General features: G+C 45.1%; 1 protein-coding gene across 1 annotated transcript in view; it reads left to right on the top strand.

Annotated features, from left to right (window-relative positions):
- The window catches only part of LOC106813175 (serine/threonine-protein phosphatase 2A 56 kDa regulatory subunit alpha isoform-like), a 35,698-nt gene extending 18,390 nt beyond the window's left edge, over window positions 1–17,308 (top strand). Inside the window, exons 6-13 of the mRNA XM_014817243.1 lie at window positions 2,810–2,911; window positions 3,496–3,588; window positions 5,252–5,382; window positions 11,828–11,864; window positions 12,194–12,313; window positions 14,703–14,816; window positions 15,613–15,728; window positions 15,946–17,308. Coding sequence (XP_014672729.1) covers window positions 2,810–2,911; window positions 3,496–3,588; window positions 5,252–5,382; window positions 11,828–11,864; window positions 12,194–12,313; window positions 14,703–14,816; window positions 15,613–15,728; window positions 15,946–16,102 — 870 coding nt within the window. The 3' untranslated portion in view covers window positions 16,103–17,308. The remainder of the gene's footprint in view (window positions 1–2,809; window positions 2,912–3,495; window positions 3,589–5,251; window positions 5,383–11,827; window positions 11,865–12,193; window positions 12,314–14,702; window positions 14,817–15,612; window positions 15,729–15,945) is intronic.
- Window positions 17,309–17,723: the final 415 nt, after the last annotated feature.

Below are 17,723 nucleotides of genomic sequence, written 5' to 3'. Positions count from 1 at the left end.
TTATTTTGATATTTTGAACATGGACTGAATGTCGTTTGGATGTCGAACGAATGACATCTGAACATCATCTAAACTCATCGTAACTCTCTCAACTATATCTTTCAGCATAATAAATGGCTTTGCGCTGCCGATCAAGCAGGAGCACAAGCAGTTTCTCGTGAAGATCCTGCTACCCTTGCACACGCCGAAGACGCTCGCGTTGTATCACGCACAGGTACGCGACCCACCTCGCTGCTGCTGCTGGTGGTGATGATGATGGTGATGGTGATGATGATGATGATGATGATGATGATGGTGGTGGTAGTGATGATATTGTTGGGAGTCGTAATTGCAGGCGTGTTGATAGGCGCGTTGGCAGCGGTGCTGTTGTCGGTGGCAGCAGAAGGTTGTTAGCGACTGCGGTGTCATCGATGAATTTTAATTGTTTTTAATTGAGTTTTTGCTGGGAATTCTGCTTCCGTCGCCGTTGTTGTTCTGCTGCCGTGTAATTCCTGAGTTAATTCTTCTCAGTTATTGATCTGTTCTGTTCTGTTGCAGCTGGCCTACTGTGTAGTACAGTTCCTTGAGAAGGATGCTACTCTCACTGAGCCAGTTCTCAGAGGCCTCCTCAGGTACTGGCCAAGAACCTGCAGTCAGAAGGAGGTATGTGCTGCACACAGGTCGGGCTGGGGTCATGCTGTATCATGCTGGGGGTCAGGCTGCTTTGAGCTGGGGTCAGGCTGGGGTCGGGCTGGGGTCGTGCTGGTGTCCCGTTGGGGTCATGCAGGGGTCGTGCTGGGGTCATGTTGGTGTCGAGCTGGGGTCGTGCGATCCTTGTTATACACATTACGTCTAGTGAAATGCGATGCTAGATGCAACAAAGCTAATTTTATGGCACAAACTTTGAATAGTGCAGTAGTAGGATGCAGAAATTGTGCATTTTCGCAGTTTGTGCCCCCCTCCCCTCCTGTGGTTTCCTTCATTGTGGTTCGGGGAGAGCGTAGAACGACTGCTGGGAGGTGCACGTCGGACTCGGTGGCTGCACTATTGTTTGTTTCTTGCTCGTGAGGCAGCAGCGATGTGTGTGCGTGCGCGCAGTCGTGAGATGGTGAGATTAGAGCGGCACATTCTCACGGGAATCGCGCGAAACGCGAACCGGCGAATCCGTGCTCCCCCCACCACCCCCACCCCGGAAGAATCTAATTGCTCTCGCTGACGTTTACTTGAGTAATTAACGGAAGTCTGCAATTACTGTTGAGCGTAGCCGAGTGGTGACAATCAGCGTGCATCTCCGGCGTTTAGCGCTTCCGTAACAAGAGAGAAACTTGACGGGTTTGTGCGGCTGTTGGTGGTCGACTGCGATTAGTTTTCGGGGCTTCATGTGTGAATAGTTATGCAGCGGACTAGTCGCCACGGTCTATAGAAGTACCGGAACCGTCGCAAATAGTTGCGCAGCGGACTAGCCGTCACGGTCTATAGAAGTACCGGAACAGTCGCAAATAGTTGTGCAGCGGACTAGCCGTCACGGTCTATAGAAGTACCGGAACAGTTGCAAATAGTTGTGCAGTGGACTAGTCTCTCTCTCTCTCTCTCCCTCTATTTACTTTTGCAGTTGAGTCTCAAAACGTGGAAAACTTTCTGCTTTTTCACTGCTTTTATCTACTAATCGAGTATGGATATCTCGTAGTGTTTGACCAGTATTGTGCGCTAGTTGGGTGTATTTGCAGCATTTCTAAGATGTGTCCACCTGCTAGCGGCGGTGGGTTTTATCGAGATGAGGTTCAGAATACAGTCGAATGGCAATGTACATAGTTAGGGGGCAGAGTCCAGTGTGCATTTTTGTAACATATTAGAAATAGATGCCTGGAACACCAGGTATGGGGGAAACTTGCGTGGATCAACCATTCGTGCATCGCACAACAGCGCGAATGGTTCTGATTACTCCCGCCGCATTCTTATCTTTGTCGAATATCCTTTTCATTGAGGTACATCGCTATTTTGCAGCCACTCATTCATTCATGCCAGTCCCACTAAAAAGCCTTGCGTGTGCCTACGTGCGTGTGATTTTCAGTCTCTACACTTTTATCTATTGATTATTCCTCGTTTGTTGGTTTCGCGGGCACACATGTCATCATGATATGAATGAAGTTAGGCGAGTTGCAGTGTGACAAGCTGGTCTACGTACAGTGTTGTGGGCATGCACATGTAATGCAGTGATGCAGACGTGGGAATTAATGTGTCTCTCAGTCGAATGCTCTCTGTTTTTACTGCCTCAACTACTCCCTGTCTTCCCATTTAGCAAGTGTTCGTGTTACCATTAATAAGTAAATAAGTAAAAACTTTACGACGGTAAAACATGTTAGGTACAGACACAATAAATTGGCGCGGACTCTTCTACATGGCCGTCTCACAGCAACAGAACGGTTAAATATTAAATAAATACACCATAAGTGTAAAGTACCATTCTGCTGTGCATAGCTGAAAATGCAAAGAAAAACTTTTGAATAATTATATAATTATATTGAATAATGTAAGATTGTAATTGATAGGGAGTGTGATTGATATGGGACCAGGGTTGGATGTAAAACTGATTTTAGTATATTAAAATCAAATTGCGTAGTAATGTCAGCAGATACCAAACTGATAATTTGCTGCATCACAGGGGAACGTGCTTCGCTTTGTGTCGTGCGTTATTTTTGCCTGCACTGTTTGGAATTTCAGCTAGTCACCATTTTGTCGCATTCCCTCCCTCTTTTTTATGAATTTGAATGAAAATTTATGTTCTCTCCTCGGCGACGTCTTATTGGTTATCTCTGGCGTCTCGTTGCAGGTCTCGAGCAACTTATTTCGCACTCTCCCACCAAGCGAAAATCCAGAGTTTGACCCAGAGGAGGACGATCCAACGTTAGAGGCTTCCTGGCCACACCTACAGGTAGCGCGCGTGCCGCCATGTTTGAGTCAGTGTTCAAAGAAGGATCGTGTACATGATTGCAAAGGCGTGCTGCCATGTTTGAGTCAGGGATCGAGGGGGATCGAGTACGCGATTGCAAAGGTGTGCCACCATGTTTGAGTCGGTGTTCAAGGAAGGATCGCATACGTGATTGCAAAGGCATGCCGCCATGTTTGAGTCAGCGATCGAGGGGGAATTGGGTGTGTGTAATCGTGAGGACATGACGTGTTGCCATGTTTGAGTCGATGTTTAAGAGAGAATCGGGAGCGTAATTGCAAAGACAGGCCACCATGTTTGAGTTTCTATTGTGTGTGAGGATTGGGCGAGAATGCGAGATGATCAAGAGGTCAATCATCTTCTCTGTGTTAGCATGTTAATGAGGAATGGTCATGCATTCGCAAAGGCATTCTATCATCTTTTAATTAATATGTCAAAGAGGAATAATGACGCAATCTTGAATTTGTCTTGTAGTTGTGTCAAGCTGAAAGGAAGTCGCCATTGTTTCAATGCTCATCAATTACATGATATTGATTTCATCGAAGATCTCTGTTGTTGTTTTTTCACAGATTTCTTATGAGTTCTTGTTACGTTTCCTGGAATCGCCAGACTTCCAGCCCAGCATAGGCAAAAAATACATTGATCAAAAGTTTGTTCTTCAGGTGACAATTAATTAATTAATTAATTAGGTGACAAGTAACTAATTAAATCTTACTCGTACTCGTGTCTCAAGACTGAGGATAGACTAGAACTAGATATTGGGAGACACTACATTGCAAATTTTGTTCAGGGACATACTAACAGCTAGAGTGTGCCTAAGTATATAAGTCTAAGTCTGATTTATAAGGTCTGGGAGCTAGAGTGAGTGTAGCTCAGTGCCCATATAAAGCTGGAAATTGCCGTTCTTAGAATTTTCTATAAAAGCAATCGAGATAGAGTCACAGAGACGATTGCATATTTGTTCACCGTCACTACTGCTGGGTGAGTTGAACGATGAATCACTGCGGTGTCAGGGAAATGTACTGCAAATCTACTGTTCTGCAAAGCACCGGCACATTCTGCGAGTTACAAGACACCGCAGTCGTTAGGTAGTGGTGTCTCTGACAAACGAATCCCTCGTGGTTTCGATAAGTCGATCCACGTTATTTCAGCTGGGATTTCTACATCAGTCTTTCACCTCGAAGGAAACCAAATGTTACTAATATTATAGGAAATCATGTAATCAGATGGATACGTCACGTGTATTTCCACGTAATAGGGTCATATAATAGACCAATAATATAATAGTAATATAATAGACCAATAATATAATAGTAATATAATAGACAAATAATATAATAGTCATATAATAGACCAATAATATAATAGTCATATAATAGACCAATAATATAATAGTCATATAATAGACCAATAATATAATAGTCATATAATAGACCAATAATATAATAGTCATATAATAGACAAATAATATAATAGAGTGATATAATAGACCAATAATATAATAGTCATATAATAGACAAATAATATAATACAGTGATATAATAGACCAATAATATAATAGTCATATAATAGACCAATAATATAATAGTATATAATAGACAAATAATATAATAGAGTGATATAATAGACCAATAATATAATAGTCATATAATCGACCAATAATATAATAGTCATATAATAGACAAATAATATAATAGAGTGATATAATAGACCAATAATATAATAGTACTATAATAGACCAATAATATAATAGTCATATAATAGACAAATAATATAATAGAGTGATATAATAGACCAATAATATAATAGTCATATAATAGACCAATAATATAATAGTAATATAATAGACCAATAATATAATAGTCATATATTAGACCAATAATATAATAGTCATATAATAGACCAATAATATAATAGTCATATAATAGACCAATAATATAATAGTAATATAATAGACCAATAATATAATAGTCATATAATATATTAGTCATATAATAGACCAATAATATAATAAAGTCATATAATAGACCAATAATATAATAGTCATATAATAGACCAATAATATAATAGAGTCATATAATAGACCAATAATATAATAGTCATATAATAGGCCAATAATATAATAGAGTCATATAATAGACCAATCTCAAATAGTGAACATTTTTATGAGCTTTCATTTCATGTTTATATGATTGTGAGCTTGAAGATGCAATTTTGTACACTGGTAATGTTCAAAGGCAAAAATGCATGCAAATAATTTCATGAAATCCAACGGTCCATACAGGAATATAATCAAATCCCCTACAACCTAATTTGCACTTCCAGTTGTTGGAGCTGTTTGACAGTGAAGACCCAAGAGAGCGAGATTTTCTCAAAACCGTGTTGCACAGAATCTACGGAAAGTTCCTTGGTCTCAGGGCATACACACGCAAGCACATCAACAATATTTTTTTAAGGTAGGGGTAATGTTTTAACGTAACACTACTAGCTAGTTACTTGAGTGCTGGTGTCTTGCTTACTAGTGTCTTTTGTGTGTATTGTCTACAACTTGCACGTATCAGGGTCTTATATATGCTATTCTCCAACATACAAGCATCTCCGATGCTTTTGTCTAGGATACTTGCATCATGTATGTTACAGTATTACCTACTGGTGTCCGATACGTGTTCACATACATGTCGTCGGTCTCATAAACCTTTATTATGATGGTGTGTGTGTGCACTCGGGTCGTGACGTGTTTTCCAACATCCATGGCGCGCTCAACGTAGCTGCGATAGCACATATGATGACATATAGCATTTGGTCGCGAGAACGATTAATCATACACGGAGCACACTCAGCGCATGAACACTTTAATTACGATATATATTATCTCTTCCCATTATCATCATTCAGTTGGCTCTACAAAGTCTAGTCGGGCGGTAATCATCGCAATCTCACCGAGTGCGTCTCATATCACTTGTACCGACCAGTACAGAACATTATTGGCAGAAGTCAATTAAGTCCTTTACATGCGTAGCTGTTCGGTCTCGATTCAGACATCGTACAGCGCGACTGCCCGCGGCCCGTGCTCTGTTCTAGCCGGTGTCCCTGAGCGCGAGCGGACTGTTGGGAAACTCAATGTCGTGGACACCATTAGTGTTTTCGACATGTACTTAGTGTGTATCTCTCGGGTTGCGAGATCGCTGACGTGCGGAGTGCCGTGTAGTGCGTGTGGACGGACGGCGGGTGCGTCGCTCAGCCAGCGCGATCGGTAGACGGTCAGACTGCGTGCCTATCATAACAATTGCTCCTTAACTGAGAGGAGCTAGCGTTTCATCACCTACACGTGTCGCGCGTACTTCGCGCTCTTGGTGTTGCCACGGCGCATGAGTCGGTGCATGATGTCCACTTGATGATGAAAAAGTGATGTAGCAATGTGCCTGCAGAAGAGGTTGCAGTACCGTGGTTTGTGTCGAGTGATTTCCAATGCACGCGCAGAAAGCTTCATTACATTTGTCTTCTCAGCTGCAGACTAGCTGTAATTCACACGTTCATCATTATACATTCTAATATTCCTTTATTCATTCATTATTCATGCAATGCTTCATTAGTAATGCTCTACCGTGTAGTTCTTTATTTACATTTATGTCCATTTTTTTCTCATCTTCCGTTGTTTAGCTGTTATTTTGATGCTTGCTTGCTGATATTTTTGCTTTCGTGTAATCACTGACAGACGCACTCGTGCGTATCGTGATAGTAGGATGTGTGATGATGTGTGTATTGAGTAATGCGCTCTGAATGGCTGAACCTTAACAACGGGGAAACTCGACAGCGCGCAAAAGCACACACCTGGATACTCGTTAGATGCCCGTGCATCCAACGATGCGCTTACCCGAAGTCGCGCGAGTGTGCGTCTCGTCTACACCGTGGTGTAGGTGTAATCTTTTTCTAAGTCGAACCTCGTGTGTGCTTCTGCGTGCCACAGATCACCTGAGTGCGTGCGTCATCCGCGGTGCGTCTAGCTTGCGTGTACGTTTGCGCCTGGGCTGCGCGCACAATGGGTACCTGTAGCTGCGCTCCATTCGCGCCTGTTGCGGTTGTGGCGCAGCGCTGTGTGTGTCCGGCATGCGTACCTGCCTTGCTGTTGCAGTGCGTCGTGTGTATAGTGCCATGGGTGGCGCTGTGGAGTCCTCTGCTGCCCCGCGTGCCGTGCGTCCGTCTAGGCTGGTGTGCCGCGTGCCGCGCGTTATTACGTGAAGGCCCATGACCGTACACTAGCACAGTAACTCTACGCGAATTGCTTGGAAAAACACTGCTCGTGGCTTCAAAGCTTACCGATCCATACATCAATAGATCCTCACAATTCTTCTCTGCGCATGCGTTATATACGAGACGGAGCGTCATTCAACGGGAAGCCTGTAGTCGACTGCTTGAAACTTCTAGACCGCTACGAATCCTATTAGTACGGAAAACTGAGAGCTATTCGTCTGCCACGGAGCAGATGGGACGTGCGTTGCCGCGACATACTGCATCTGGTACATCATGTGAACATGCTATAATCAACTCGGGAGTTCGAGCCAACCTGAAATTGCGGATATTCGCGGTATCACTACACCCCCGTTCAACACCCCTTAGTCCTCTCCACCACCCCAAAGCAAAGTCATGGAAAAATGAAAGTCGTATACTATTGATCTCAAGACTCGTGTCCATAAGCTCTAACTGAATGTATGAATAATTTAATATCCACACACATAATAGAATCTGCTAAGGTCTATAGAAATTATACTCAAATATATACACTAATATACATTGTGTTTTTAAGATCAATCAAAAGTGATATGACAGTCTTAACTCGGTACTCTTGAGGTGTAGTCACTCTGAAAAGCATTCTAAACATGTAGCCCTAAGTCGTCGTTGGGCATCAAGTCATCCAAAACAAACACGAATACATCTGAACATCATCTTAACTTCATCGTAATAGCCTCTCAACATTAATCTCATAATCAGACATAATAACATTGGCTTGTCGAGGTCTCGAAAATACAACATGAGCACACTCAGTTTCTCGTGAATATCCTTCTCCTTCACACGCATGACGCTCGCTGTCATCACCCATCAGGTACGCGACCCACCTCGCATGCGCTGCCACTCCAATGGGTGTTCGATATACTGGTCATAGCGTTGAGATGAATCATGATGATGATTATGTATAATGGTAACTGATGCTCATACTTGTGGGCAGTTCCTAATTCATGTACTTGCTTCAACTCCGCGCCTGAAACCCTGGCAGCAGATGCATGTTCTTGCAGCAGAAGCGTCAGATTAGCCGGACGTCCCCCAGACATGACCCTTGGCTGGCTATCAAATCGATGAAATTAATCCCTGGTTAATTGAGTTTATGCGAGGAATTCTATCTTTCCGTCGCCGTCTTGTTCATGCGCGTCGAACCTTGTAATTCCTGATTTAATTCTCCTCGAGTTACTTACCTTCTGCTTCTGTTTCAGCTGCTAACTGGTAGCTACAGTCCTGAGATTAGCAGATGCCACTCTCGAGCCCTATTTCTCTCAGACCCGCCTCGCGCTCACTGAGCCAAGCACTCGCCCAGATCAGAAAGGAGGATAATAGTGCTAGTTCAACAATCAGTCGGCGTTCGGTCAATCGCTATTGATCATCTCTGGGTACAGGACACCTGCTTACTGCTGCGGCTCATTAGCGTCGCGTCACTTAAACTGTGATATTATGTCTTCTAGGCAGGTGCTGCGCAACGTCCGTTGTTCTATCCAGCGGTCGTGCTCGGGCGTCAATGTTGTGTCGAAACTTTATCAGAATACCGTCACCCTGCCACGCGCGATAATTAGTAATACACCCCTGCAACGTAACCGCGCATTGACCGTAGCCCGCAGAACGGCGGGCAACAACAGTCAAACTCAACCACCTCACAAGATATAAACCCCCCAAGGCACGCCCCACGTTAATCAGGCAGGGCCTTAAAACGAAGACACGGACCAACGGCCGAGCGTGCGAATCAGCATTGTTATACACACCCTTACTCCTTAGCGAGAAAGCGATAATATGCATAAGAATGCACCGACACAAGCTAATAATCTAATGGCCCACCAAAACTGTCGAATAGTCGCAATGTCAGTATGCATGCAGTAAAGTTGATCATTTTTCGCAGTTCTGTGACCCCCCTATTCCCCTCCTAGTGTTCCTTCATCTCTGTTCGGACAGAGAAGCGTAGAAACGACGCTGTACGTGCCGCGATCGCAGACTCGTGCGGCACTATTGTTGTTTCTTGCGTCTGACAACGCTCGGTCGAGTGGTGTTTGCTGCGCGGCATGCTCGCACCCACGAGTGGCTACCATCCTATAGCGCGCACATGCCACCCCCGCAACACGCCCAAAGCAGCGAACCTCCCGACCACCTCCCGTTCCGCTGCCCCCACCCCCCACCCGGAAAACTAATTCTCTCGCTGACGTAATGAGTAATACGGAAGTCTGACAACTTACCTGGAGCCGTAGCCGCGTCGGACAACCTCCCACGCTAGCCATCTCCGGCGTTTAGCGCATTCCGGTAACAAGAGAGAAAAACTTGGCGGTGTTGTCGCGGCTTGCGTCGTGCACTGCGATTACGTTCGGCTTCATGGTCGTATATCATCCTGTATGCACCGTGACTATCGTCCACCCGATCTCATCAGAAGTACCGGAAACAGTCGCAAAGTAGTGCCCAGACCGGAACTAAGCCGTCGAAAAGGCCTCCGGTCTATGAAAGTACCGAACGCGCTCGCAAATAGTCTGCACATCCGACTAGCCTACGGGCATATAAGGACGAGCGAGTCTGACCGGCCACAGGGCCAGTTGCGTAAATAGTTGTGCTTAGTCGACTTCAGCTCTCTCACGGTCAATCATAAAGACCCGGCAGTTACACGACATCCACCGTAGCAAGTACTAGGTGCCATGTGAGAACTAGTCGTCCATAAGGTACCTAATCACGAAGAAAACCGATACCGTCGCAAAATGAGGACTCTCGCAGCGACTAGCCTCAACGACAGCATATAAGAAGTACCGGAACAGGTTGGCAAATAGTTCTGCAGTGCGATATAGTTCGTTCACGTCCTATACAAAGCTCTACCGCGACCACAGTTGCAAATAGTTGCCAGCAGACTAGGCGTTCCACGTTCTAATAGGAATACACCCGAACAAAGTTGACCACAAATCAAGATTGACGCGGCCAGACCAACCGACTCCACGGTCTAAGAAGTACCGGAACAGTTGCATAATAGTTGTGCAGTGACTACCCCACGCGTCATATACAGGATGAGATCTTCGCGGCAATCCGGCGAAATCGCGATTGAAAGTCCCAGGCGGTCCGACTTTCCGGAACCACTTCTAAAACTGAGGAAAATTTGCGAGGGGGTAGACAATGTAAACAATTTAAATTAGTATCATCCTCTAACAGCACCGACTGTAGAGCTTGTAGATTGTAGCAGTTTACCGGCTCAACACGTACCCTATACAGTCTATCTGTTATTTGCGGCCAGAAAAGAGGACAATCCTCGTCACAGGCTGCAGTAGAGGCGGGCAGACAAGTTTGGACGTAAGCATTCCTCACCTAACGACAGCCTGGCCTGAGGCCGGTTTAACATGTGTGACTCTTGGCTGCATTGGTACTGGCATGACTATAGCACCGTGATTGTTACCAGATCGCATTTGTTTTTTTTATTCAAATTTGTAAAGCACGCAGCTTATGATAAGTAAAAACAGCCAAAGCGACGGGTGGACAGAAAATATCATTATAGTCTATACACTTAATAAAAAAACTTGCCCTATTTCCAGCCCCTATTCCTTCGTTTAGTTCTCTTGTTCCTTTTAACAACTTAAAAGGTATTCAATGAGTCTCCTAACAGTATTGTTCTAGATGCTAGCAACGCACAACAATCTCAGCCCGCATACACTAAATAATGAACCTATGGGAGCTCAGTCCAGGACCTAGCATGCCGGATACTACGTCCTCTATGCTTCGCTCCTCTCGGGCTATCATTAAATTTCATCTGAATATTAAATATCCATCTCATCACCGTCTCTATAGAAGTACCGGAACATCAGTCGCTGCTGCCAATGCATCAAACGTCGCTCGGCTCTTCACATCCTCAATGTCTCGACTCACAGCCCTCGTGTCTCCACATATTTGAAGTCCACTCTAACACGTACTAACCCGCACTACCGTTCTCTCAACTGACTTCACGTCCACCTCAGTGCCTCGACTCTTGGCAATTCCACGTCTATGCACATATCAATCTAACCCGGACCCTCTCAACCTATCTTAGGCTTGTCTATGCAGTGGACTAGTTCGTCATATGTAGACGAGCACAGACTTACCCGACAAACAGTACGCAACGCTACCAAGAACCGAGAGCGACTAGCCAGTAGTTCTTTTTTTTTTTTCCAACAGTAACTGCTCACACATATCAACATAACTAATTATGCACTAGTATCTTGGCCATAGTGTACTGTTATCTACTAGTACACGACTATGTCGTCGACAGGCTATAGAAGACCGAAACCGAGGTGGGCGGAAAGGTACCCTTTCTCGCAAGGCTGCGCAGGAATACGTCCTAGTTTACGGGTCTACATACGATCCGATACCGTAACCATCGAAATAGATGCGCACCGATAGCCGTCATCGGTATATAAGATACCGAAACAATTGACAATAGTGGCAGCGGACTAGTCGATCACTCTATAGAAAGTACCAAAACATAGCAAATATTCGCAGTGACATCCAAAAATCTCATCTACTATAAGTACGAAATGAGCCCTGTCACCCGGCATTAACTAAGCAGGTGTTAATTTCACATCAAAGTGTTTGCACCTTTCAGTGATGTATCTGATTAATATCTTATGTCGTTACCTGTTACAGTGAGTACCTGATATCATCTTATATGCTTTACTGTACAGTATGTATCCTATAATTCTTATATGTTTACCTGTTAACAGGTGATGTACCTATTAATATATTATAATGTGGGCCCGTTACAGTGAGAACCTGATATATCTATAAGCGTTACTGTTACGGATGTATCCTGAAAAATCTTATATGGTTACCGTTACATTATGTATTCTATATATCTATTTCATATAGTTAACCTGTTACAAGGTGCTCAGGTATCTGATAATATCTTATATGTGTTACCTGTTACAGGTGATGTACCTGATAATATCTTATATGTGTTACCTGTTACAGGTGATGTACCTGATAATATCTTATATGTGTTACCTGTTACAGGTGATGTACCTGGGAGAGATCGAAGAGATACTCGACGTCATCGAGCCGAGTCAGTTTGCCAAGGTGCAGGAGGTGCTCTTCAAGCAGATAGCCAAGTGCGTGTCGAGTCCGCACTTCCAGGTAATTACTTATAATACTTTAATTAATATATTTAATTATTCCTCGCTGCGTGGCACGCCGGAGCTGGGACGCGCAGCGGCCCATTTCGCTCGGATGATCGGGCGAACATCGCGAACGAGATCTGCGTTGAATATTCATCGCGTGATGAAAGATTCATGCGTGCGATTACGTTAACGTGCGCCTTCGTGCATCGTGCCGCTTCGCTCGTTCGCTGTTCAGCTTGCGTGCGATGTTGAGACAATCAGAGTCTGACGAGAGAAAATGAGATGAGCATATAGCGATCGGTGTATATTAGGTTGTCATAGCAACCGGTGTATATATTACAATATCATAGTGATCATTGTATAATAATCTATCGTTTGCAATCGGTGTACGTTAGAATATTATGGTGATCAGTGTACATTAGGATATTATAGTGATCAGTGTATATTGATATATATATTAGTAGTGATTGCTGTACATTGTAATGATAGGTGTACATTAATATATATCTGTAGCGATATGTAGGTCTATAGGGAGGTTTTGACTGTTGATTGAACCCGAGTTACTATGACGTCGTGACATAACCTATGCAATGCTGATGACGTGTCAGAGTTGCCAGCAGCATCGTATGAATATATGATGAGCTCGTGTGCTAGGACCAGCTAGGTGACGGGGTCATCTACTTAAGGTTCTCGTCGCAGGGTTGGCATCCAAAGTGCCAATAACACGAAATATATTCATCACCAGAAATTACCTACCTAGCCGATAGGTAGTATTTTTTCAAGTGGTTAATAGAATATGAAACTCGTGCATCTATATAATAACTCATTTATGTGTGTGTGTGGGGGGGGGGCAAAAAAGGGCTAATGCCTCTAATGTACGTGTTGAGGTTAGTTAGTGTAGTGTATGGGCATGAGTGTGCACACAAAATAGCGAGTGCGTGATCCAATGATGAGATTATTGTAGGTATTAGTATTTATTTCAGGTGGTTAATAGAATATGAAACTCGGACCATTTATGTTGGGGGCAAAAAAGGGCGAATGCCTCTGATGTACGCAGGGTGCGAAATTAACGCAAGTCCGGAGTCAAATACTCCCTGATTTACTGTCGTACTCCCTGATTTGACATATGCAGGAGTACGTGTGACTCCCTGAAAAGTCTGCTATACTAACTAGTTCGTTCCAGAGCATGGCCTCCTTATTATTCCCAGGCGAAATTACCGTTTTTTTCAGCAATGTCCAAAGAAAATCTGGCAGACATGCAACCGCATGAATCTTCAAAATAAGCACATGCGTTATTGTTAATATCTTTAGTTTTGAACTTCAGACTGCAGACTCCCTCATTTCGTCGCGGACTCCCTCTTTTTGGGGGGCAGGGAGTCCGTTGGACTCCCTTGTTCAAAAGTTAATTTCTACCCCTGTATGTGTTGAGGTTCGTTAGTGTGTGAGCATGAGTGTGAGAGTGCGCAATCCAATGATGAGGTCATGAGATATCACCAGCAGGAACACCAACAGATGTTTTTACTGTTTGTTAGTAGTTTTTCATCTGAAGTTTTCTCGCTCGTTTTTACCGCGCGCACGTAGCCAGCTGAAGAGTAGCGATTACGGCACGTGCAGCGCACTCTGGTGAGACATCAGAGAGGCGCTCGAGCGATCGCCGCATAATGCGCGCGCGATGCCGCCAGCTGGAGTAGTTGCCACGACGACGCTCGATGACAGATGAATGGCCTCGGTTGCCGGGTAACCGCATCCGTTGATGCTACGAGCGCATCTAACGAGCGTAATTAACAGGTGGTGGGTGCTTTGAGCGCAGCTGTTCGCAGTTTCCCACGGTTAGCGTTAACGTCTGTTCGGGATTTCTTTACCTTTTCTTCCCGATGCCTTCACGCATACAGAAACAAAATGGAAAAATCTATACCGAAAAAGGAAATGAGAAAAAATGGACATAACTGTAAAAAAAAGAATACGGTAGAGCAATACTGAATGAATGCATGCATGAATGAATGAATGAATAAATGAATGAATGAATGAATGAATAAATGAATGAATGAATTAGTAGTTGCATTAAGGCAGACTAATGTAATTGTAATGCATTGCTGCTGCTGCCAGTTGGAAAATTTAAAAAAGAGGTCTCACACTCCTTCTGCAGGGTTTATCTTTTTTATCAGTGTTGCCACCTCATGCCCGTGGAAAAGGCTGAATTCTACCCAATGGTGTAGTTACTCACAGATGATCCTTTCCAGTTAAAGTGATCATTTGATGCTAGCCTAATACTGCATTAAACATCCCAGCCTCACTCTCGATCCGTAACCGAATCCCCCGTTCTAAAACCTACCATCTAGAATTCGTTCTTCCCAGAGCGAGGGCTGCTGTGTGTGATGTGAAAATGTTCGAATTGTTCTCACCAGGTGGCGGAGCGATCGCTGTACTTTTGGAATAACGAGTACATCATGAGTTTGTTAGAAGAGAACTCTAATGTGATTCTGCCAATCATGTTCCCTGCACTGTACTGGATATCAAAGGTAACTAGTTATCGCACGCACGCAATCGTGTAGATGCGATTGATTACACTCGCACGCACAGAAAACCTTTGTAGTATGCACGACTGAATGATTATACATGGGAAGGAATAACTTATATATATGTAAATATAAAATGTGTTGCATTGCGTTGCGTGTGCATTCCCGTGTTAGCTGGCTTAAAAAGGCCTGTTCTCGCAGCAAAATGCATAGATATATACCTACTGTGAGCTCGTCCATGATGTTGTAAAAATTCACTACAACTTATTTGTATTGCTACTTTCACAACATTTCTTCATAAAATCTAAACGAAAGTACTCATTTTACGAAAGTAGCACCACAGGATGTTTACAGTGTTACACATCCGGTACACAGCCGAGCGAACATTGTGTTGTATTAACAGTTCTTTTCTGTAACACATGTTATACTTTAGATCATATGTTATCTACATTACATATGCAATCAGGAAACAAATACATAGTTTTCGTTCAGGAACTATTTGCGCTAGTGTAGGCCTACTGTTGGCTCATCACTCCAAAACAACTTATGTGTATCTACTCGCCGAAACCGCGTCGGACGCGTTTTGAAAATCCCAATGTTTGGAGCACATTTCTAGCTCAATAAGAACATTTCGTGATGTTTGCATACTGCAAGTATGCTCACAGTAGGTGTATGTAGGCTTTTTGTTGTGAGGTTTATCCACTTTAATGCATGTATCAAACTAGTTTATCACGTCCCCGCGATGCTAGATGGGCGCTGTTTGCGCAGAGCGTTGCGAGTAAAGCTGAACGTCTTGCAGGAGCACTGGAACCAGACGATCGTGGCGCTTGTCTACAATGTGCTCAAGACGTTCATGGAGATGAACAGCAAGCTGTTTGACGAGCTGACGTCCAACTACAAGGCCGAGAGACAGAAGTAAGTCACCGCGCGCACGCTGCGACGAATGGCGTCTTGAAGTTGTCTGGTGTACACTTGTTTACTCGATATTTCATAAAAATTCCTGCAAGATATATGGGCAACTAGAATGTCATTCGGGCTTGTGCAATTTACAGAATACTTGTCCGCAGGCAAGTGGCTCAAAAAGTTTTTTGTGAAGACTGATATACATATCATTTCGTCCTCTTCCCTTCAGAGAGAGGAAGCGAGAGAAGGACCGAGAGGAACTGTGGAAAAAGCTGAACGACTTGGAGATCCAGAAGAGGCCGAAGCCATCGCCGTCGTCGGTGCAGAACGCGAGCGGAGGCGGCGCCACGGCAACCACCGACGCCACCCATCCGACGAAAAGCTGAGCTCCCACGCCACGAGGTGTCGCCACCGCTGTCGCCGCCATCGTCGTCGTCGTCGTCGCCCCCACCACCGCCTCGCCTCTCGCCCGCGCGCGGTCGCGAGACAGTGCTAGGTTATCCACAGAGCAGCAGTCGATCCTCCGGGAATCGATCCGAGAAGACGATCCGGATCCGGGAGCGTTCCCGCTCGAGAGGCCGGGCGGGAAAGGCGAGTTGCTTCGTCGACGTTCCCGGCGGGGAGGTCCGTCGAAGCGCGCGCACGTTCGCTTGTTTTCGGTCGGGCGACGAGCGGGTGTCGCGCGCGTGATCGGAGCGAGACGTGTCGTCTCTCGCCCCGCGTGCGCACGAGCGCAGGCCGCATGTTCTAGAGGTCAGAAGTCGTAGGCTAGAGGTCACTCAGAGGTCACTCTTCTTCTCGTCACTCTCCTGTGTTTAGTGCGAGTTTGTTCGACATTCTGTTGTTTGCGTCGAGTAAAATGAATGTGGACGAAGGCAGCCCCCCCCCCAGCATATCAAATACGTAGCACTGGAAAATTGTACACAATAGGATAACCTAAGACCTACCACAGGTGTATTGACCGTAGCACTGGTCGATCACATACCTAGCACTAGTATGCCGTACACATGGCACTGGTCTGTCTTAGCACTGGTATATCCTATATCTAACCCTGTTATATTGTATACCTTGCATTGGTATGTTATATAATTTACCCTGATATATTTTATACCTAGCACTTGTGTATTGCGTATCTAGCATTGGTACGACAGGTACCTAGCGTTGGTATATCGTATAACTACTAGCAGTGGTTTGTTGTATACCTAGTGCTGGTATAGAATGCACCTAGTGTGTGTGTATCGCACACCACGTCGCCACGTTTCAACCTGGGCCTCGTGCGAGTGTGTGTTGCAGCCATTTCATTGGCGAGGTGTCCCTGTTTGCAGGCAGGGGATCCCTGAATATCGACGGCGGCTGAGCGGCGTGCGCGAGAGAGGTGTTAGTAATTAAGGGTGATTAAGGTTGTGATAGGTGTGCCCAGGAGGTCTCGTTCACAATGTTCAGACTGCGACCTCCTCCGTGTGTGCATGCGTGTGCGTGCGTGCGTGCGTGCGTGCGTGCGTGCGTGCGTTCACGTGTTTCTGGAAATACAGGACCACCCTTCCTTCTCCCGACCTCCCCCCTTCCTTCTCCCGACCTCCCCCCTTCCTTCTCCCGACCTCCCCCCTTCCTTCTCCCGACCTCCCCCCTTCCTTCTCCCGACCTCCCCCCTTCCTTCTCCCGACCTCCCCCCCCCCTTCCTTCTCCCGACCTCCCCCCCCTTCCCGGCACCCGACTTTCCGCTTGCTGAAGCCTTTAGAAAGCGAGAGAGAGAGAGAGAGAGCGAGATCAGCGATAGGCTTTACTGCCCTGTAGCTTACTTATAGTACAGCGTATGTGGCAAGCTTGTATATCACGTATAAACGTGTTTTTGTTACGTGTTCTTATAACCTTACTCGTACTTAAAGTATAGAATTGAGAATCTTGTGCACTGTAAAAAGTGGCAGCTGCCCGAGTGTGTGGGTGTGTGTGCGTGCGTGTGCCTGTGCGTGCGTGCGTGCGAGTGAGCGTGTGTGAGTGTGCGTGTGC

Source organism: Priapulus caudatus, unplaced genomic scaffold (assembly GCF_000485595.1).
Source record: "Priapulus caudatus unplaced genomic scaffold, Priapulus_caudatus-5.0.1 Scaffold735, whole genome shotgun sequence".
NCBI classification, from domain to species: domain Eukaryota; kingdom Metazoa; phylum Priapulida; class Priapulimorpha; order Priapulimorphida; family Priapulidae; genus Priapulus; species Priapulus caudatus.
The sequence above is the reverse complement of the archived record's forward strand: the minus strand, read 5'-3'. Positions and strand labels throughout refer to the sequence as shown.